The sequence below is a fragment of the Stenella coeruleoalba genome (assembly GCF_951394435.1).
Source record: "Stenella coeruleoalba genome assembly, chromosome: 14".
Lineage (NCBI taxonomy): Eukaryota > Metazoa > Chordata > Mammalia > Artiodactyla > Delphinidae > Stenella > Stenella coeruleoalba.
The window spans coordinates 68,875,714-68,898,990 of record NC_137160.1 but is presented as its reverse complement, the minus strand read 5'-3'; the positions used below and the strand labels follow the sequence as shown (position 1 = coordinate 68,898,990).

The window sequence follows — 23,277 nt, the reverse complement described above, 5'->3', positions numbered from 1 at the left end:
AGGCAGATTTCCCAGGGTTCACAGGAAAGGAGTGGTGCTGTCAAGGGGCCCCCGCTCCCCTACTTTCTGCAGTGTGCCACCTCTTCCCCTTGCAGGTTCTCAATTCCTCTTGCATCTTACTTACACCAGGGTTTAGTGACCTCTGTGATGTGCCAGACACTGGGCTGAGTGCTCCTCACTGTCTCCCCTGATCCTCACCAAGACCCTGTTTAACCCAAAAAACAGATGAGGAGACTGAGGCCCAGGGCAGGCGGTGAAGGGATAGATGCAGGGAGAGGCCGGGCTGCTACAGCGGCAGCACTGACTTCCTGCGCTGTTCCCCTCCCCAAGGCCTGGGATGCAAAAGCCAGTTCCAATGGCCAGTGGTCAGGTGACTAACGGAGGACATTCCAGCCTCCTCTCACAGCCCACCAGGGTCAGTCAGGCCCTGATGTCTCTAACAAGCCTTGGCTGGGACAGGGGCTATATCCTGGGCCCCTGGGTCTCGGGCAAGCAGAGCCCATGGAAGGGAGGGGCTTCCAGCATTTTTCCCCCAGGACCAGTGTTGGGGATGGAGAGAGGGGGCAAGTGAAATGGGGCTGAGGAATTCCGATGCCCATGGCTCCCTCCCTTTCCTCCTCACCCCTGCAGAGATGGGGGCTGGGACCTTGACCCTGGACCAGCTTCTCTGGAGGAAACCCCCACCATCCCTGCTAGGTCTCAGGAGAATTCGGGGGGCACTGACTCCCAGCCCTGGGACCACATAAGAATGCACCCCAACCGCTGACAAAGCCCCTTCCTTCATTCATCCAATCACTGGGCATCTACTGGCCATGGAGCCAACGCCAGGTCCTGGGGGAAAAATGCTGCTTCGTCTTCATTTTCCACTCACACATCGGAGCCCCCTGCTATCCTGGCTAATGGGCCCACCCCAGGCCCTCTCTCCTTACACTGGCCAATTTCCTGTGGGTCATTAATGCAACTGCCCTTTTTCTCTACATATTTACTGGGTAATTCCCTCTCTCAACAGGCGTGGCGTCTGTTTTGTTCACAGCACCGATTCCAGCACGGTGCAGGGTGCAGAGAAAGAACGTGACCGATACACAGGCAGATGCTCCCTGCTCGCGGGGCTCTGACTGCTGGGGATTCCAGAATTGACCCACTTGACAGGCGCACTGAGGCTCAGCAAGGTAGCACAGCCTGGCCCCAGTCACACCAAGCCACCTCCTGGCCCCCAGGCCTGGGGCTCTGACTGCTGCCCCTTCACCCATGGGGAACAGATGGTGAAGACTTGGATAATCAGTGACATGACTGACAGCTGTCAGGAGGACAGTGTGCAAGATTGGGAGCTGGTCTTTGGTTTGGTTTTGGTGTTTGGTTTTTTTGGCCAGTCTCTGTTTTTATTTTTTATTTATTTTTTTTATTGAAGTATAGTTGATTTGCAATATTGTGTTAGTTTTGTGTGTGGAGCAAAGTGATGTTTTCAAGCTTCTGTCGGTGAGAAATCAGCTTCTCAGCTCATCCTTAGTGGTTCTGAGCACGGGCTCCCAAGTCAGACAGGCCCAGGTGTGAATCCGCCCTCTGCTCCCCACTTCCCAGTTGGGTGACCTCAGGAAGGTCACCTTCCCTCTCTGAGCCTCAGTTTTCTCAACTATAAAATGGGGCTTGGTGTGATTGGCACTCAGTGACTGCAGCCTGTTAGGATTCCTTTGCAACTCAGAGTCAGGGAGGAAAGCAAAAGAAAACCCTCCAGAAGGTGGACGCCAGGCCAGGGTCACCCGGAGGCTCAGTCCGGCTGGTCCTGTGCCTTCCTGTCCGGTGACCTCTGTCGGCCCTGGAGAACAATGCCTAGGAAAAGAAGGAAACAGTCTCCCTGGGCTCAGACGTGAACCATGCCCTGCCCAGATCAGGGGGAGGACAGACATCCCGCAAGACCCCCACCTGTGGCAGGCTGAGTGCTCCCCTGGGGCCTGAGTCCCCTGTCCTTGGGGAGGGTGCGGACACGCCCTACTCTAACCTGTGGCCCGGCCCGGGTGCTGCCAAACTATTGGAAGAGAGTTTCTGCCTCCTCAGAAGGGGCCAGGCAGGAAGGAAGAGAAGGGAAACACATTTCTCAGCTACTCTGGGCTCAGATGCAACCACCATTAGTCACCATTAATCACACATCTACGATGTGCCGTGAGGTCCCATCCCTCTTGTGCCCAAGGCCCTCCCCTGCCCCCCCATCAAACCCACCCTCCTGACTTGAGTGTGATGACAAGCCCTGAGTGGTCCGGCCCCTCCTGCTTGGACAGGCTCTCCCCCCACACAACCCCTTCCTGTTTCTGGAACTTGCCAGCTCAGTCCTGCCTCAGGGCTCCTGCTCTCCCCTTGTCTGGAACACCCTTCCTGCAGAGCTGGACCAGACTGGCTCCAGGGTGTGGGAACCTATTGTTAAATATTCAGGAATTCTGCAAGCCGGCTGACAGCTGACATTACAGCTTGACATGGGCCATGTTGGGAGTATTTACACCACGGGAATCGGCAAATGCTCTAAGCCGAACTTTCCCCCTCCCTGGAGAGCCAGTTGTTGAACGGCTAGCAGCACACCACTGACTGACTCCTCATGACTCAGGGCTCAGCTTAACCATCACCACCTCACAGAGGCCTCCCTGGTGGCCCCGTCTAGAACCTCTCATGCCCATCCCCTTCTGATTCTCTGTTTGCAGCCCTGCTCACCCTGTGACATTCTTCTTGTTTGCTGTTTGTCTGTCGGTCTGTCCCCTCCCCTAGAATGCAAGCTCCGTGAGGGCAGGAGCTTTTGCCTATCTGGTTCCCCACTGCATCTCGGCACCTAGAACAGCATTGCCGCATGGTAAGTGCTTGATACGCGTTTGTTGAATGAATAAATATGCTGGCCATTTTGCATTCAGACTTTACTACCATGCTTTCAGTATTATTTTGAACCTCACCTCAATCCCTCACTGTAGTTCAGGGATTCTCAACCTTGGCACTTTTGGCATTTGGGGCTGGAGAATTCTTTGTCAGGGAGGAGGTGGAGTGAGGACGGCCCCTGTGTGCTGTAGGATGTTTAGCAGAATCTCTGGACTCTACCCTAATGCCAGTAGTGCCCTCCTTCCCTGCAGCTGTGGCAACCAAAAATGTCTCTAGACACTGGCAAGCATCCTCTGGGAGGTTACATCACCCCAGGGTAAGGACCACGGCCAGGGCCCTCAGGGAGCAGTGTTACTCTCCCCAGTTTGCCACTGAAGACACTGAGGCTGGGAGAGGTGCTGGGACATGGCCGAGGGTCCCCTGTGGGAACAAAGAACGACTCCCCTCCAGCTGATTCCAAAGCCCTCGCTCTCACCAACCTACCCCGCTGCTTGCTGCCCCTAGGGCACAGGGCTCAGCAAACCTCTGAGAGGGGTACAGGGATTACACCTGTGTTGTGGGTCCTGTAACCTGTGATTCACCTGCCCAAGGTCACACAGCACCCAAGTAGCAGAGCTGGGATTGGAACCCAGGCCTGTGCGACAGCTAAGCCCTCCCACCCTCACCTGGAGCAGGGACCTCGCTTACTCACTCCCTGGCACACTCTCTCTCTCTCTCTCTCCCCCTCTCTTTCTCTCATGCTTGCTCTCTTCCTGTTTAGCCCGAGCCTGCCAGGTTCCTGAGGCCCCACCCGAGGTGCCAGACATGGGGGTCTAACTTCTTTATTGCCAGCTCCCAGACTGTTTATGGCTGGCACAGGCTCCTATCAAAGTGCTCGGGGGCCGTGGGTCAGCTCATTTCACAGATTCCTTCCATGAGAAGGCTGACCCTTCCTCATGTGTATCAGAAAACTGTTCCTTCAGAGCCTAGGAGAGCTGTCAAGTGAAAGAAAAATACCAGAGCATTGCCATCCCACCACCAGGGACCCGGGCCTCACCATGGCTGCCCACACCAGGCTGGGGCCAGCTCACCAAGGTCCACACGCAGTCTGACTGCCCCCCACAAGGACAGGGTCTGACGGTGAGGCCTCAGACAGCTGCTGCAGAAGCAGCAGGTTCCAGCCCAGCCCTGCCCTAGGCCATGTGACATGTACTGAGCATGGCCCCAGGCGCCGGGCCCGTGCTAAGGGCCTGATGTACAGACTGGCGTGGCTCCCCTCCAGCCGGCATGACTCCATAGCCCAGGACAGGTCACATGGCCTCTCTGCTATTCATTTCCTAGCCCTTAAGACAGGACAAACGCTAGCAGCAACACCATCTTGCACTTCGAAGGGTCTTATGACACTACAAATGAAACACCGGGCATACAGCAGGAGGTTAATAAAAGCTGGTGCTGGCACAGCGCTTCCTCATTGTTGGGCAGTCTTCTGAGCATCTACTCAGGCATATATTAACTCACCGAATCCTCCCCCACCCCCGCCCCACCCATGAGGTATGAACTATTATCCTCTTTCCCTGATGAGGAAATGGAGGCACAGAGAAGTTCAGTAGCCTACCCAAGGTCACACAGCTGGGAAGTGGAGTTGCTTGGGTTTGAACCCAAGTAATCTGCCAGAGCCTGTGCTCTTAACCACATCATTATAATCATCCTATTATTTAGCTAAAGTCATCCCATTTAGTCTTCATAATACTTCCATGAGATATGCACTATTTTTTTTTTCCTTTTTTCAATTTTATGAGGAAACCAAGCTGGAAGCACTGAAGAGGTGATAGTCACATAGCTCAGAAGAGTCAAAGAGCCAGGCCTGAAATCTAGGCCACCCATCTGGCAGGATCTGGTGCTACTGTGGCTTCCCCAAGGTCAAGAATCATCTCCTATACAGCCTATACCTCCTGTAGCTCTGAAAGAGGAAGGGGAACAGTGCTGCTGTCATCAGGAATGTGTGTCCTCCATTGGTGCTTCCTACAAAAGGTTTGGAAACTTCTGGTTTAAGAAGACCTGGACTCTGGTTTGCACAGGCTCAGCAAAATCAGATCCTAGCTCCCAGGTGAGGGGTCAAGAGGCAGTAAGGCAAGGTCAAGGCTGAAGTTCAGCTATAGTGAAATCCTTGCTGTGCAGCTGTGCTGTGTGACCTTGGCTGAGTTGCTTGCCCTCTCTGGGCCTTGGATCTCTCGGTTGGAAAACGTTGTGGAGAGGGGGCACAAAAATGAGAAAAGTTTTTTTCCCATTCTATAATTTTGCCTAAACGTTCACCTTCCTGCTATTTCAAGAGTGAAAATTACAAGCATATTTTCCAGGATATCCATCTACCATGACACTGCAGCTTCACCCTCCGTCACGTCTGGACATCTCAGTTGCCAACACAAATCTACCCAGTATCTCCACATACGCACACCCTGGCAGGAAAAATTGGGTCAGCAGACAGTGGCCCATGGCAGCCGGCAAAATAAGCTCTCAAACACTTTCCACAGCAATGCTGCCGCAAAGATCTGCTGGAATGGACAAAGTAGGCCTTCTAAGAAGTTCTGAACTTCCACTCCTCCCAAAATGGCCACAGAGGCCCTGGCAGAGAGCTGACCCACAGAACCGCCCCTTGGTGGGTGCTCTGGGGCTAAAAGCATCCTCTTTCACAGCTGTCACATAAAGGGGAGCAGGCAGTGAGCACCCAGGCTTCCTCTGAAGCATTGAAAAAGCAGGGGAGAAAGGGACGCACCAAGAGGATGATGGGGAATTCCCTGGGGCAAGAGAGGTGAGCCTCCTACCCAGGGAAGGTGAGGGGTTGAGGGGCACCAAACACAGACAGTTCAAGTTTCAAGACCAGTTTCTCTATCTGTGGAAACCATCAAACCCTCCCAAACGCACCCCAGGAAGAAGGACAAAAAAAACCAAAATGTGGGTGAACCCAGCCCCTCTCCCTGTTCTCAGCCTGAACGTGGACAGGGAAGGGACAGAATCACCATTCCATCCTCTGCAGGATCTAACTTCAAAAATCTTGCGCACAGAGTAGGGAGGCAAGGGGCCTACTGAAAACTGGGACACCAGTTTTTGCAGGCTTAAAAACAGATCAATTTTACTCTAAAGTTTAAAATGAAACATGTTCCTGTTTGGGAAAAGAATTTCATTAGGAGGAAAATATAATATAAAAATACCCATTTAGAAAGAATATGCTATTAATTCTTAGCACTCTATGCAGAAAGGAAAATTGCATTTTTATCTAAATGGTTTTTCTGCATAAGCCATTTACAATATTCTTTGCCTCTCTATACTAGGCCCTGCTACCATTAGTAGTGGGACGACCAGGCTGAGGACTGAAATCGCCCTCAAACACATTTAATACATAACCCCTGAAAATCTATTCCAACAGGGACCTCAGCAAACAGGCCCAGCATTCCTTTTTTTAAGGAAGAAATAAATATTGCTGAGGGGGTTGGGAGTGGTGTGCTGATGGGAGAGGAAGGGACAAGATGGTTTAAGTTAAAAGCAAGCACTCTGGGTCCCTTTAGCCAGCTTTAAAATTGCAACCGATTTTTGGCTGCATGATTGCAACCATTTGACTGCCTGCGTGTGTATCCACCCCGAACACACACACACACACACACACACACACACACACACTCACCGGTTTCCATCAAACAAGCAAACAAGGAAAGGATGAAATTCAGGATACGAAAACAAACTATTTTTAAACACTAAAGCAAACACACCAAGATAGCAATACTGCTATTTTCCCATTAAACTAAGTTTCTCTCAATTTGAAAAGTGAGAATAATCTAAACAATACTTCCAAACAAACTGCAGGGAGCTTGGGTGTTGCGGCCTCCGACGGCTTTAACAATGGAAAAATCCTCTCCGTAGAGAAGCAAAAACACAGGCGGGGACGGGGCCGGTCGGTTTTGCCACGTCCTGCCACGTCCCACCAAACGGGTTCCCCCAACATGCCTGAATGCCCAGTGGTCTCCAAATTCAAAATGCAATACTTTTTCTTTTTTCCAAAAAGTTGTTTTTTGCTTTTTGTTTTTTTAAAAAAAGTCTTCGAGCTCTTTCTCTCTTGGATTTCCAAAATAACTACTTACTTAATACCAAATGTCGGGGAGCTAAATTAATTCATTAAGGAAATGCAAGGGCTGTGATGGACACGGAGCGTGAGGCCCCCTGTGATTTCGCTGCCATGAGCCAGAACGTCTTGGGCTGCTCTCTTCCGGCAAAGCTCAGTCCATAAATTCTCCCTTTCAAACCAGGAGCCCAGAAATGTCATAATTATAGCTGATACAGGTAACAGGTGTGCCCCTCTGTTCCTCCCACCTCTGCCACCGCCTTCCAGACAAGCTGCTGGAAGATTTAGTGGTCTAGTCAGGGGTGTCGTAATTACCGGAAACGATTCTGGTTTTAAGGGTTAGATAAAGACCCTCTCCAAATTTAAGGCCAGACCGATGTCCATTAGACTTTAACGGGCCCACATAAAAAAAGAAATTGTATCCTCATCTCTCCAAATGCCTGTTTTCCCAGCGCCTCAAGTTCATTTCAGGCTGGCCCAGCGCCGAAAATACTCCTGTCCAGCCCTCGCCCTGCAAAGGCAAGGACTCAGTAGAAACTGACGTTCAAGGAATTAAGCAACTGGGGAGGGGAGGGTGGCTCAGGACACCCATTTGCTCTACAACTGTTAAGCCAAAATCTGTCGTTTAAAAAATAATAATAAAAGTGGAATTTTAACCCATCATCCAGAGATAGAGAGACAGGAAGGCTGGAGGGAGCCCAGGAAGAAAGGGAGGGGGTGTACCCAGCGATGCCTGGCTAAACAGCCCGCCATCAAGAATGACACACTCTCCCCTTCTGAGACTCGGTGTTCAGAAAGGCCAAAGCTGCAGGCTGTTTTGCTCTGGTTTTCTTTTTCCCAGCTTTCGAGACTCACGCATACTTTTTCTTCCTTCTTTGGAAGTCAAACCACGCGTTTCCTTAAAAGTTACACACACACACACACACACACACACACACACGCACGCACGCACGCACGCACAAACACCCAGCACCACCGTTTGTCAAGGAGCAGCATGGAAGGTGCCCCAGAGAGGTTTAAGATTCTTTACTCTTCTCCACGTCTGTGCTCAGCTCCCAGTCAATTAAGAATTAATGCTTGAAAACTTTCCGGGGACCAAGACACCAGAAGGAAGCCGATGGATGTTCTTTGGCCGTGTCCAAGGCTCTGGGGGGCTGAGTTTGTTGGATTGGGCTTTTCCTCCCTCCTCCCAGACAAGTGATGCTTGGAGGGGCCTCGCCCTCCCTTCCTGTCCTGAGGAAGTGGTGGGAACCTCAACTGGGGGCCTTTATTCCGTGACGGCCAAGGGGGCCCATTAGTGCACACAGTCACACACACACACATACACACACACACTTCTAATCCCGGCAAAATGCTTCACACACACTGAGCACAAAATAAATGCTTATTAACTAAACTGACCCCAAATGGTGAAACGTACAAGTAAATTAATCACGCCTCTCCTGGAGGCCTAACAGGATTACAAATTCGGCAAAAATTGACCACACGGAGATCAATAAGCTTCTACTTAAAATTGAACAGGGCCAAAACTTTGCATGAGCTGCTTCTTGGGGAAAAAATTAATTTATTTTTTCGTTTCTTATTAAGACTTCTCAGGCCTGTGTGTGTTCATGTGTGTGTGTGTGCACTCATGTGTATACTCGAGTAGGGGTGCGCATGCCTGCGTGCACAAGCAGAAACCGGCAAAAGGCATCCAGAGCTTTATGCCCAGACAATTTGGAAATAGTCACGGCATAAGGATCGTGAAATTGCTCCTGTTTAAAAAAGCCAAATTTTGGTCCACAGCCTCCCTTCCCTCAAATACTAAACAACCACCAAAAGTTACATCGCAGGAGATGAAAATGGTCAATTTGCTTTGAGCCAATTAGGCCTGCTGATGGCTGGACCGTGGGTCCCCTGAAGGGGAGGAAAGTGAACCTCTAATTCATCCAGCTCCTTTCCACACTCGGCTTATCTCGAGTCAGGGAAATCTTCCTCTTGCTGAATTTGTCATCTACTTGCCTTCCCTTTTTGCCTACTATTCAGAAAATGGAAAAAAATGTATGTATTGTGTGGGAGGGCACTGCTTGCGTTTTAAGACAGTGGGACCTGCCTGCAAGGTCTGTAATAGGCAAGGTTATCCCTAAAGAGGCTCAGTGCTGGGAGAGAAGCATCAGTGGTCACTTTACGGGGTCATCAGGGAAAAGGTCACTCCTTTTTCCCACCCCCATCGTCCCTCTTTTATGGAAAGATCTGGGTGCATCTGTGAAACTCTATGCTTCTGCAGCAGGCCTCGTGGGACCAGCTTCTCTGCAGGAAAAGTTAGCCACAGCCACATTATGAGGCTCGATCCACCCAGGGCCCATCTGGGTCTTCATCCCCGCGCCCCACGCCCCGGCACCGCATGGCTAGCTTGGCCACTAACTACACAGAAAGGGGCTCTGACTGCTAAGAGACCCATGACGTGGTCATCCGCCCCAGGCTGGGTTCCCCACATCTCTTTCCCCCATACATCTGCGGTCACGTGGAAGCCCCAGGCCCAGCAGGGAGAGCTGGGCCAAGAACTTTCTGTCCTTTATGATGGCCAACACCAGCCCCCAAGCAATTCCCTCACTCCCAGCCTCGCCCGGGAGGTGTTACTATAAATGACTTCCACACTTACAAATTATTTTCCACTCCTAAACCCTGTGTCGGTAAATATTTCGACTCATAGGGACACACTTCTCCCCTCTCCATCCATCCCTTGATCACCTGCCCCCGCCCCCGGAGAAAATAAACTGCACCCCCATCTCCATCCAGTATTCCTAACTGGGGCTGTTTCTCTCTCTGCCTTCCGGCTCAGAGGAAAGGACAGAGTGTCCACATCAGGACTCAGGCCCTTGAATTTCAAGGACTTTTCCAACAGCCCATGCGGTCAGGGTAGAACCCGCTTACTTCCAGTGAACACTCAACCAAGCCTGGCTTTCTCTGGAAGGCTGAGCTCTGGGGGTTTCAAAGCAGGCTATGTTTTCTGCCGACTTCCCCAGCCCTTCTCTGATCATAAGATGGTCCCTCAGAAGTATTTCATTCCTGGTGGTCGTTGCCAATCACTCGACAATATTTGTGTTCCCAGATCCAAGGGCATCTGAAAAACACTGCTTCATGGTAACTTTAAAGGGTCATATCTTTTCCGCATCTCACCCTGCCCTGGATGATTGGACGAACAGGGGGCAGGGTGTGTGTGTGTGTGTGTGTGTGTGTGTGTGTTGTGTACAAGTGCGTGTGCATGTGCGTGTGCCTGTGTGTGTGTCTCCTCTCATTGCAGGAGCTCCCAAATATGACCAGGGGCACCACCAATGGGTCTCTCAAACTGGGGACAGACAGAGTCCTCCAGTCGTACCAGGCAAAGCCAGCTGGGTCAGAAAGGCCCAAGCCCACCCCATTCCAGTGAAAGTGTTGACCCAAGCTCTGAGAGCAAATGAAACCTTCGTGCCCAAACACTCTTTAAATTATCATCAGCAGTTAGAAGGGAAAACTTATTTTAAGTCCTCAGATTGCATCTCCGGGCCACTTAGTTCTCACAAGATGGTCTGCTGGAAGAGGGAGCAGGGTGGGGTAAGGCCCAGAAGGGTCTCAGCACCCAGGTTAGTCCGCATCTCCTCTGAAGGCATGACAATGTTGTCTATTTCTGAGTCTCCCTGGAGCGGGGTTTTGACACGTGCAGGATAAAAACAAGAGCCGGTTCCCTCCAACTTTCCAAAGACCATCCGCGTCAGTGGGCCCCAAAGATGCCTTCACAGAAGGGTCTCCTTGTTTTCCTAAATCATTTTCCAACACACCTGATTCACTTAAACTGAACACTAGCAGAGGTAAGTCATACTGAGACCCAGAAAATCAGAGATCTCTCCTAAGAATCGGAATCCCAGGGCCAATTGTTCCATGAAGAAGCCAAGATCTTCCACAGAGATGTCAAAGACAGGAAGAAGACAGAGCCTTTGGGTCACACAATCCATCCTACCAGCTACAGAGGAAGTGGGGCGAGCTGAGTTCGCTGGACCCCTGAGCTTTAATGATCAGAACGTAAAAACCTGCTTTCCCCCTACCATGTGAGTTTGTGTTGGGATGTTTATTGGAGGTTCCCCCTCTTGGGGGAAAAGTCTATCCCACATAAGATGCTCCATCTGGGACATTCAGAGAGCCAGTTTGTTATCATGAATGCGCTAAGCCCTCCAAACTGTTAAATTCAATTGCCGCTATGTTTAAAGGGCATCTGGGTCCTTACGATGATGCATAAATTGTGAAAGGATCAGCACACGACCACTATAAAGTTCTCCCTCCGATCCTGCTTGGCGAGGATGCGGAGGTGATGAAAACCTACCAGCTTTCTCAGCCAAGAAGGAAAAGGAGAATTTGGGATGCTGGGGCTACGATGGACCCCCCAGCAGTAGGTATCAGGGATGCCAGGTCGAAGTGGCCTTGCGGGGCCAAAACTTGAAGCTATCAGGGCCCACAAAGAGCCCCTTGGATTTCATGATGCTGGGAAGCCTCTCCGCCACTCCGCACCCCATGTCCTTTCTGGGCAAACATCATGTTGGGAGCAGACCCTCCACTTGCTTCCCAAACCTCAGAGGTCACTGATTAAAATGCAAGCCAGCAAACAAAGCAGGCCTCGGAGTCCCGCAATAATTACCCCCCGTGAGAATGATGGCTCTCAAACGCCCCTCCTCGTTCAAGTATATCAAACTTAACTCTGCTTTTCCATCCCGGTCACAAAATAAGTTGGGGGTTCTGGGCCCCTGAAGTGCACATCCGTGGGGTAGCTTCTTACCCACACCCTAAAGTCACTGATGGCCCCGTGAGGCTGCGTGCGGATGTGTGTTGCCCTGTCACTGGAAGATGGCAGAAAATGATCAGGGCCGCCTCGGCACTGGGCGACCCGTCCAGCAAAACGTGATGTGCGAGGGTCCCAGAACCATCTCTTCCTTCCGGTCCCATTCATGAGTTGAGGAGACCATTGGCTGAGCTGTTGTGCACCAGGACACAGAGGGTCCCTGAAGGCAAAGCTGTGACTAATTCAAAAGCCCACCGTCCTCTCCGCCAAGTCGTTGGTACCAAAAGATTACAATAAAGGAGAGGAATTTCCATAAATGAGAAGCAGCGCCCGCTTCCCACAACTGGGAGGGGGTGTGGGGGAGGGGTGGGTGGGCACCGATTCAAAGATTCCTCTCGCGGTTGGAGAGTGGTGTTAGCTGAACTCAGACAGAGAGACACCTCCACGCGCAAAACTCAGCAAGGGGCGACGTACGTCTGCTACCGAAATACTCCAGATCAAAGTCACCCCCAGCCCAGGAGGCCCGGGAGGCCGAGATTTCATAATTAGGATCTTCAAAATCCTCCTCTATTTTTAGGACTTGCGCTCATTCAGTCCTTTACAGAATCAGAACCTGTCAGCTAAGGCCAAAGAGACTGAAGGTTTAGTTTCTCTCCCTGCCACCGCGCGCCCCCCAACTCTGCTTTTGGAAAGCAGATTAACGGTAAACTAAAGGAGTAGCTGGATGATTTGATGGAAATACACTTGGCCATACATATGTATATGTGCGTACGCTGGGGTGGGGTGAGGGGTTTGGGGGTGGGGGGCTCCTTCCCACGCTGAATTGCATGGGCCCTGCTCTCCTCCTGTGGGCTGCAGATAGACCCAGACCGGACTTGGCACCTCAGCCACACCCTTTCAAGCCAGCCCCCAGACCACTTTGCTGGGCCCCAGGGTGTACCAGAAGGCAAGGAAACTTGAAAATTGTTCCCCAAATGTCTCTCTTCTCAATCAGGCACTCATGTATGTATCAACATGTCCGCCACTAGCAATCAAAACCCACACTCAAATCTGTCCACCCAAGACACGCCTAAAAATAGACATCATCCTAAAACAAACACATCGCTGGGCAAGTCAAAATCTGACTTGAGTCAAAACGATGAAGCTGGGTTATTCCTGCCCTTCCAGACGGAAGACTTGGGTGGAACAAGCAGAAGGGCATCGAGGGAAGAATACAAGGTGCACCCACTAGTTACAGGGGACCCCCCCCAACAGATCCAGGTCCCCACTGGCACAAGAGGTTTGGGGTTTTTATATTGCAGTGTGCTTGGGAGGCCTACTTGCCCTTACACACTCCCCGGACATTTGATCCTACTGCATAAAGCTATCGACTTTTAATCTCTAAAATGAACCAAACCGAGGCAAATACAGTATTCCTAACTAGAAATATTTACCTCCTAAATGCTTTCGGCAAAGCATATCACTCCCTGGGCAAAGAACACGACCCAAGGTTATTGTCACTCAAGTGGACAGAAAGGTGATTTTGCTAAAGCTTCCAGCATGGAGTGAGTTCAGGAGATCCTGTGAAATCCCAAGGATACACTCAAGTTTGCCCTTCCAGAGTGGGAAGAATTTCCCTCCTCTAATTTCACCTGGTCCTCCTGGACTGTTTATTAAAGATGTATATTTTATATCAGCAGAGAGTAGCAAGGAACTTCCTGGCAAGGGCAGCCATATTTTCAGGACCTATTAAGATTTTCTTTGGAAATTTAAATACCTCTGTCAGGCAAACAAAATCATATAAGGAATCACAGAATTTCATTTCTAGAAAGAGAAATTAGATTAACCAACCCTCACTCCTTTCCTAGAAATCTCAATAAAATAGAAGTACATTGCAACAGTCTCTTACTTCCGGTCTGAAGGGGCCTCACAAGAAATCTAATTGAATTTAGATTTAAATTAAGAAAGCTAAAGAAAGCAATCCTGAGAAAATGCCTTCAATCTATAAATATTGTATAGATATATATATATAGGAGAATATATAAGTATATATCACATATTAGAAGGCAGAGACTATTTAAAATCAAAACAGCCAGAAAAATCCAGTGGCAGAAACCATAAGTTCAACACCAATAAGCTTCAGGCCCTTAGAAATCCTTGTCCTTTATTAATATTTAGTAGAAATGTATAATTGCAGATGCGTGCTAGGTGGGGATTTTATGTCAGGATGCGGGCAAAGAAGACTGGTTTATTACAACCATGAAATATTGAACAAGCACCAAAGAAGAGTAGTAGTATGTCCCAGACTAGCCAGGGAGCAGGCAGACCCAGACCGTCAGCTGCACAAAGGGGGCTATCTGTTTACATTACCCCTGATTAACACCTGCGAAGTTTTGGGTTACATCTTCCGGATGCTGCAAAAGTCACATGAAGGCATGCAACCCGTGCTGGGTGATTTTTGGGGGAAACAGGAGTGCGAGGCTCCATGACTTCCCAAAACCACTTGGAGGGAGCCTTAAAAATTCTCTCCACGGTGTAAGGAGTGAGGGAAATGACTCAGAACAAGAGCACTAGGAGCCCTCCGGCTCTTACCCCAAGCCTGCCCCATGTCTAAGGAAATTCAATGTTCAAATCCTGCCTGACTAGTATTTCTTAGCACTGCTTACTGTGTTCCGACTGGAACACTGAGAGAAGCATGAAATTCCAAAAATTTCTCCCGCATCACTGTAAAAATATCATACCTCCAAAAAGGGCAGAATTGCATGCAGAAGTGTATACAGAGACCTCTCCCGTTTCACGGTGTGTGAAAGAGCGTTTCTAGACATCTCCGGATTTCAAGATAGAGAACAACCAACGGACTAGAAGTTTGGCAATGGTAAACTTATTACGGGAATACAGTTAATTCAAATTTTGAAAATTGTAAGGGGCTGGGGGGGGCGGGGGACATACTTTTTTAGGCTTAATATCCTTTATCTACAAACTATCATTATGTCTCCTTCCCTGTTTTGAAATTCCTCCATAGCCACACAGCTATTACAAAGATAGGTGGATGACTTTGCAAACTAATTTCAAATTTATGTGATCCTCACTGATTTAATAGATGTCTGAATAGGCCCAAACTCAGGCCGGTTTTTTTTGTTGTTGTTGTTGTTTTTCCCTTTGCACAACCTCACCCTTCCCCCACCCCAACTTTGTGCAAACAGAATCTCATGATGAGACGTAGAGTTTTATGATATGAGAGTTGTTTGGCGGGTTAGGAAGTCAGAGGAAGCATAATTTGGAGAGGATTACTTTCCTGGTTAAAAAAAAATCATCATCACATGTGATTCTGGCCTAGACTTTGTGAGAAGTGTTACTTGCCAGTAGAGTTCCCTCCCCTCCAAAGGACATCTAAACCCCATAAGACAATCTGGGCACGTCCCAGTGGCTACACAGCTTGTGCAGTTCTAAAGACTTATTCGTTCTCTCCAACCTGAGCACGATCATTTTGTTAAAGACCGACTAGTATTTTGTCATCGGAGCGAAGAATTTCAGTAACAGTGTTAATATTTAATCACATTAGTACTGGCGTGTTTTATGGCGTGACAAAATAAAATATCATTACAAAATTGGGCTTTGCCTGAAAGGCGGGGGGCAGGCGGTCAAAGAAAGTGCTCGCTGGGGCTGGAACCTGGAAAAGGTATATCCAAAGCTGCTTCATGGCTGATGGGACCCTGGGCATGTGTTTACGGAAAAGCAGGACGCTTTCGTTTCAATTCTTTTTTTTCTCAACTCTATTTCAAAGTGGTGCACTTCACTCTGATTTTCAGCCAGGGCACTCGGGGGCCCGTTGAAGGCTCTGTGTACCTATTTATACAACATATGCAGATGGAGCTGCAGGGTGTTATCATAATGAAAAGTTTAATCATCCTTATTTACTACCAGTAAGGGAGCAGGAATCATATGCAGATACCTTATAAAGCCTTAACTAGCAGCCCCAAGGCTGTAGAAGCTGCGAGTGACCTCAATTCGGGGCTTTATCTAGGAAACTGTCCTTCCCACATCACAGAGTGGAAAACAAAGGAGGTCAAGTGGGTGTCCCTGCCGAGGCTTCTAAGGCGGCCAGCCCTGAAGCGGGTCCCTGGAGGAAGTTTCCGTCTCCCGTATGCAGGGGAGGGCTGAGTTTAGTATACAGGGGAAATCAACCCCAAAGTGACTAGCATCTGTTTCCAAAAAAATATTTTCCTTCGTCTGACTGTGATAATGAAACAAACAAAACAAAACATTTCTTTAATGACATTTCTTCATTCACAGTCTGCATTTTTTTTCTGCAAAGGACATTAGTCAGACTGGGAAGGGAACAGTGCGACACCTTAAAAAAAATCTCGTTAAAACCACCCAATTCCTCTGCACCTAAGGCCCTTCAAACGACTTGCAAGCAAAGCGTTACTGGTTTTTCTTTATTAATTCTCTAAATCGTGGCGTTTTTTTTTTCTTTTTAACTCTTCTCGCCCCATTTTGGCCAATGTGGTCTTAATTACTGTGGGGGCGGGGGGGGGGAGGGGGAGAAGGGGGAGGGGGAGGGGCAGCCAGACCAAGCCAGGTAGAAGTGACAGGGGCTGGGATTTGTGCTAACCAGTTATTGATCGGCAGGCCCGAGATGTTGTGTACAAGAAAATAAAAGAGAAGCGGGGCAGAGCAAACAGGATGCTGTGTCCAACTCCATTTTAAAAGGGAGGGAGGGGGGAAAAAGGGAGAGGCAGCGGAGGGTCCCAAACTAACCAATTTATGGCCTTGCCTGGGAGAAGCCTGGAGAATGCTGATGCTGGCCGCAGCGTCTGCTGTGCATGCTAAACACCCAGCTTCAAATGAGAGAGCGGCGTCCCGGGCTGGGCAGTAGGCGAACAAAGAGAAAAGCAGCAAGGCCGCATTCATGAATTAGAAAACGCAAGCGGGAAAGCTACCCGGGACAGGCGGGCGTGAAAGCCCGGAGTTCTGAGCCACCCAACTCCTGCCGCACTTCCCCTCCCCCTCCTCCCGCCCCTATCCCCTTCTCCTAAAACCTACCATCACCTTAAACCCTGGGTCAAGAGATGGCAAGATGCAGGATGTGGACTAGGAAAACTAAGGCAGAGGAAAAGCACCTTAAGAGAAGGCGAGGATGGGGGATGTATTTTTTTAAGACACTGTTAAATCGCCAGCTACTGACTCCATGGTAACATTCAGCCTGGTGAAACCAAGGAAATCCAGTGAGTATTTAAAAGAAAAAGGTAGGCATTGTGGGGGTGGGGGTGGGGGGGTGAGGTAGGAAATGATGTTACGTAAAAAGTCCCCATTAAAAAATAAAATGGATAGCTACCGCAGCCCAGTCGTGTTTGGGTTAAAAAAAAAACACTATTATTATTTTATCGGCAATGGTGGTCCATTTACTGACCCCCACCCCACCCACCTTAAAGGCCTCCAGGCCTGGTGGGGAAAGAGTGCTTAGAATGCAAAGGAGAACCGGGACCGGACATCTGTCACCAAAGCCAGGCGAGATATTGACAAACGCGGGTCCTTTGTGTCTTAAGAATATATATCCATATCCCCATACACAAACGAAGCCCTGCCCGATTGGTCTGGTCTCTGCCAAAGTGGACCCCACTCCAGCCCAGGCCCCCCCATCAAATGTCAGGGAGGTGCACTCTGAAGACTGCCTGCCTCCTACCATCCCGACAGGTCTCCAGTTTTTCAATGAAACTCTAATAGTTAAGAAGAGACAAAACAGTTATTCATTAGGAACAAAGGTCAAATTAGGCGTTGCCTCTGAATGATGCTGCAGACACCAGAACTGGTCACTTTTTTTTCCCAGAGATGCTGGCACACGGAAGGGAACTCAAGCTGAAGGTTGGCTGACTAGGAAAAGGTGGGGAGGCATTAACACAGCTTCCCAGGTGTCCTGCCAGGAAGGGGGGGGGGGGGTGGCAAACAACTCCTGAAAAGTGGAACGAGCCTCAATGTTGAAGGTGAGGAGGGGGTCTGAGTGTGAAAGGGAAGGGGCCTAGTGCTCTGGGCACCCAGTAACTCAGCTAAAACTTGAGGGGGTGGGGCTCTACAATAATCGCCAAAGGGCTTCCGCCTAAGTTGTTACCACCCTCTGGAACCAGAATCTACCTGGCAGCACCTGGGGGGAGGGAAGGGGTCTGCCCACAGAGCCCTAGGTGTAACCAAAGGAAGGGCACCCAGCTCTGAACTGGGCATTAGGAAGGCCCTGCGCCCTCCTGACCCCAAGGGACACCACCCTTTCATGGAGCCTTCAAGGCAGAAGCTAAGGCCTGCAATGGGGGTGGGACGGGTATCCACCAGGTGAGAAGGGAACAGGGAATGAGTGCATATACCTTCTTTGCTGTTGGGGTTCTGGGGTTTGGCCTTCTCCCAGGGTGCCAGCGTCTTGTCCTCGTCTGCGCCGTCCACCAAAGCCTTGTCGGCCGGCAGGTACCAGGTGGCGCTGTGCTCTGCCATCAGCGAGTCCAGATCGATGGTGCTCATGGCGCTCTTGACGGCCTCGGAGCAGCAGCTGCCCAGCTCGCTGTCACCATTCTGCGCACCAGAAGCCCCCACAGCACACTCACCCTTCTTGCCACCTTTGAGCCCCAGGGGCTGGTCCTCAGAGATGCTGAACTGCTGCCTCTGCAGCTGGATCTGTGCCTGGAGGATCTCCAGGGGGTGGATCTCGTCAGGCGGCGGTGCGCCGCTGCTGCTCGTTGGGGTCCGGACCTGCTCCAGGCCCGGCGTGCCGGGATGGCCCGTGCCCCCGCCGCCGTAGCTGTCGGGGGTGGAGGTAGAGGTAGACAAGATGCCCAGGCCAAGCGGGGCTGGGGGCGCCTTCGGTCCATGTTCCCCGGCGCCCAACCCGCGGGGAGGGAGTTTGGGCGAGCCTGTCACCAGAGGGCTCCTACTCGCTTTGGCCAGGGCTGGGGGGTTGTCGGAGCTGGATGACACCTCGTCCTCGTTGGCGTAGCTCGTGCTCACCTCGTCCGAGGCGAACTCGCCCGCGTGCGGGGAACTACCGTCCGACTTTGCCCCACCGTCCAGGGACGCCATGAGGTCCGGCTGGTCCCCCAGGAGCAACTCGGCCCCCTTCCCCCACGAAGGCGACGTGAGCGCCTTCTCATGAGGCGTAGGCGCCCCGCGCGCCTCGCCTGTGGAGCTTCCCCCGACGGCTGCGCCTGGCGCCTGCTGTTGCCCTGGGCTCACTCCAGGCGCGCCCCCGCTGTCCGGCGCTGCCGAGTACTTGTCGAAGAAGGTCCCGGGGCTCACGTGACCACTGTCCCTTTTTCTGCGACCCCGTCCCCGGCCGCCGCCCCCGGGAACCGGCTTGCCGTCGTTCCCCGACGTTGATTCCAGGGTGTAGTTGGGGGAGAGGCTGGTGCCATCTCCCTGGGCGGGCGGATTGGGCGGCCCAGAGGCTTTGGAGCCGCTGCTACTGGTCCCCGACTGGCCTCCGGGCCCTGCGGCCCCAGGAGCAGTCCCTCCTGGGAAGTAATCCGAGCCCGGGTTGCTGGCCATGGCCGCGCCGTCGGTCTCGTTCTGGCTCAGTTTCCTCTTGCCCTCGGGCGGGTTCTTCTTGTTGAAGGTAACGTTGAGGTTGGGGGCTCCAAGGCTGGCGATCATGTTCTGGCAGGCTGTGGAGAGTGCAGCCAGGCAACTCTGGCCGAACAGGTTGTCCTTGGAGCTGGGCTTGTTGAAGGAGCCCAGCGAGAGCGCGCCCAGCTTACTGGCCGAGGTGCGCTGGCTGGGCTGGAAATCAGGCTGCTGCGGGTATGCGCCCCCGCCGCCGCCGCCGCCGCCCGTGCTGCCGCCGCCCCCGCCCGCGCTCGGGGGCGAGTTCACGCCTGGGCCGCTGTGCGGCGTGGCCTGCCGGTTCGCTGCGCCGAACGGGAAGCCAGGCTGGCCCCCGAGCGCTGGCGCTGTGAAATCGGGCGGCTGAGGCCGGCGCTCGGAGGGAGCGCTGGGCAGCCCCACCCCAGCCCCGGGCGACTGCAGCTGCCCCAGGCTGGCCAGGCTGCCCCCGAACTGCAGGCCAGGGGAGGGCAGCGCGGGCACGTGGCCCTCTCCGGGCATCCTCAGCGGCTCCTGCAGAGAGCCCCGGAACAGCACCCCCGAGCCACCGGGCGGAGGGGGCGGCGCCAGTCCGGGGTCGTGCGGGCCGCAGTCAGCGGGCAGGCCTGAACCTCCCATCCTGCGGGGCAGCAAGTCACCCGGCGGCGGGTGCGGACCTGGGAACCATGCACTCTCCTGCGCCAAGTGCTGAGCCTGCTGCTCGAACGTGCCCAGGCGCCCGGCGCCCGCGCCGCCGCTTTCGCGCTCAAAGTTCGGCTGGGCCAAGCCGCCCACTGGGCCGCTGTGCACCAGGCCGCCCTGGCCCACGTCCCCGGGGTGGCCTAGCTGGGCCAGGTTGGGCTGGCGCAGCCGCTGCTGCTGATTCCGCGACGCCATCTGCTTGATCATGAGGGCCGCGTTTTGGCGTTGCTGCTGCTGTTGCTGCTGCTGCTGCTGCTGCTGCTGTTGCTGCTGCTGTTGCTGCTGCTGCAGGGACTGGTGGTCCGGGGCCGGATGCTGCAGGGGTGGCCCCGAGGGGAAGCTGTCGGGCACAGGCGGCGTGAACTCGCCGGGTAGGCCGGAATAGGCTGAGGGCGAGAGGTGGTTGTCCAGAGCGCCGTTGTGCATGCTGCCGTTCCACGAAGCGCAGCGATCCACTCCCGCGCTGCCCGGGAAGTCAAAGCGCGGCCTCTTGGCCACATTCATGTAGGGGGGTGCGTCGAAATGCTGCAGCCGCTGGTTGGGCGTCTGCTGCGGAGGAGGGTGCTGCATGTTGAATACAGGCTCAGAATAAGGGTGCATGCTCCGGTTCTCCAGCCGGTGGATGGGGTACTCGAACTGCGCGTGTTGGCTGGGCAGCATGGGGCCCCCGTCCTGCAGGCCGCCGCTGGGCGTGCCCGCCTCGCCCTGCTGGGGACGCGGGAGCGCAGGCGGACACGAATTTTGCCGGACCAGAAGCCCAGGCGGCGGCGGCGGCGGCGGCGGCGGCGGCGGCTGTTGCTGCTGCGGAGGCGGCGGCGGCGGCTGCTGCGGGGGCTGCTGCGGAGGCGGCGGCGGGGCCTGCTGGGGAGGCTGCATTAACGGGTGCCTGGAGCCTACTGCAGGCTCCAGACCCACGGGCATCTTGCGGGTCCCGCCGAACCTCTCGAAGAACACTCCGTGCTGCTGCTGCTGCTGTTGCTGCTGCTGGGCGTGCATTTTGGACAAGCCCACCATGCCTGCAGCTCTAGGCATGGCCGAGGCACCCGGGAAAGAGCCCCCGGGAACCTGACGACCCGCTGCATAATGAGGCAGCTGCCCCTCAGAATCAGAGGGGGAAAACATGTCGAAATGTCCCGAGGGCGGCTCGCCCGGGTAATTGTATTCCAGCGAGTCGACGGCTCCTTGGTTCGCCACCCTCCGGGGCTCCAGACTGTGGGAATCGGAGCCACTGGAGGCGGGCAGGCCATGGAAGGAGGCGGCTCGGTTAGGGCTCTGGTCCAGCGGCAAGCATGGGGCAGGCACGGCGTGGCCTGAGGCGCCCGAACTGTGGAAGTCCGGGAGGTTCCCAGGTCGCTGCGGGCCGAAGCTCTCCGGCCCCTGGCTCTCCGCCAGGTGATCATAACCCTCGGCGAAGGGCGGCTGGCTGCCCAGGCCGCCGGCCGCGCCGCCGTAGCCGAGCAGACGACCCCCGTGCAGGCACGAGGCCCCAGGATCCGACCCGCCGAAGTTGCCCCCGAAGTGGGGGTGATGCTGGTGGGGGTGGTGGCCTCCCGGGTGGCCGTGGTGCGGCTGTTGGCCTCCAAAGAATCCGTGCACCGGCTGCGCCTGCAGCCCCCCCGCGTGCAACTCCGAGTGGCCGCGCGCGTGAAAGCCATAAGGCTCCATGTTCATGCCCAAGATCGGGGATTCGCCCAGCCCGCTCATGGCAGGGTCCACGGGGCCAGGGGGTCCCCCCGCGTGGAAAGCCGGGGCCTTAAAGTGGGCGTTCATGCTTAGTCCGGCCTCGTTAAAGTTCCTCTCGCCCTGGCCAGCGTTCCTGCTGTTGATCTGGGGCTCGAATTGGTCCAGCCCAAACATACTTGGCGGGGGGCGGGGAGATCAATAGGGCATGACAGCCTGATCTCCGCGGCGCGCCTCCGGCCAGCTACTCGTTCCGGCCCTGGGTTGGGCGCTCCGGGACGCTCAGCAGCGCAGGGACGCAGCGCGCACCGCCACCTCGCCCGGCTTGTGAAGGCTGGGGGTTATCAGCTCCTCTCCCGAAGCTCTCGCTCTGCCCGACGCGGGCCTCTCACATCTTGCGGCGCCGCGGGGCCTCCAGGAGCCGTGTTGGGGGGCCCATGCCCTGGGACGTTAGCACGGCCGCGGGTGGGTTTGTGGGGAGGGGACGGAGCTGCGGGTGACTGAAGACAAAAAGTTAAGTGGGGGGAAGGAGTCGGGAAGGAGGGAGGGAAAGCAGAGCAATCACCTTCTTAAGTCCGATCGGTTTGGGTGGGGAGCCCCTGGACGCTGCCTGAAGCCTCCCGGAGTCCGTGGCGGAGTTGCTAAGGGGCCAAGCAGAGAGACCCTTCAAAGCCGTGGCTGGCGCCGGGGCAAAGACCGAGCGGTCCCTCCCCCCTCCCCCCGGAGTCCCCGCGCTCCGCAGCCCGAGCCTCAGCCAAGCAGGATCCGCTCGCACAGTCCCCGTCGGCCCGAGCAAGCGGCTACTGCTTCTTCAGGGAGTCGGAGGACTGGAGGCTCCGCTCTGCATCACCGGTGCCGGTCCCAGAGCCGAGAGCTCAGCGGGGCTGAGGAGGAGGCGGGTGCCCGGGGTTGAAACCGAGGGTTGGTGGAAGGCGCGGCTCCCCTGTTCCGCGGCGGGTGCGCTGCACCCCGGCGCGCCGCTTCGCGGCCACGTCCGCCGCCTGACGCTTCTGTCCTCCGCTGTTAGGTCTCTGAGTTCGCAGGGATCTCCGCGCCCCGTTCCAGGCGCGGGCGGGCAGCAAAACGAGGGATTGGGTCGCTCCAAGGCTAGGGTTCCCTGCCTCCCCGCCAAGGTGCTTCGCAAGTCGCCCTCGGACCCAGGGAGGGGGGCGTACGCTGGTTGGGGGCCACGCTGGGCTAGCAGGCTAAGGCTTTCCGGCTGCGCTCTCGGAGCCCGGAATGGGAGGGAGGCGGGGGCAGCTCTGGGGGGTCCGCGCACCCCTCTCCTGGCTGGCGGGGGGGCTCTGCGTGGGGCGTTCCGAGGGTCTCGGCTCCCCTCTCTGTGTCTGCCTCTCGCCCAGAGCCCGGAGAAGCAGCAACAAGTTTTGCATTTCAGCAATCAATTTCAGCCATTACATTTGCACCAATCAGCGCAGCCCGAGCTCCGGGTCCGGGGCGGGGCCCGCTTTTAAGGTGGTCCTGGGTGCTGACTGCTGAGGCCCCCACCACGAACCCGCACTTCGCCAGCTCGGGGGTCCCCAGCGCCGGTCAGCCTCGGGGTCCGGTGCCAGTGCGCTGCGGGCGCACCCTGGCCTCCTCGCGCATCGGTCTGGAGAGGGCG

General features: G+C 54.2%; 1 protein-coding gene across 1 annotated transcript in view; it reads right to left on the bottom strand.

Annotated features, from left to right (window-relative positions):
• The window catches only part of MN1 (MN1 proto-oncogene, transcriptional regulator), a gene marked incomplete at its 3' end in the record, with an annotated part of 44,214 nt that extends 21,315 nt beyond the window's left edge, over positions 1-22,899 (bottom strand). Inside the window, exon 1 of the mRNA XM_079941803.1 lies at positions 18,071-22,899. Coding sequence (XP_079797929.1) covers positions 18,071-21,833 — 3,763 coding nt within the window. The 5' untranslated portion in view covers positions 21,834-22,899. The remainder of the gene's footprint in view (positions 1-18,070) is intronic.
• Between the last annotated feature and the right edge of the window lie 378 nt (positions 22,900-23,277).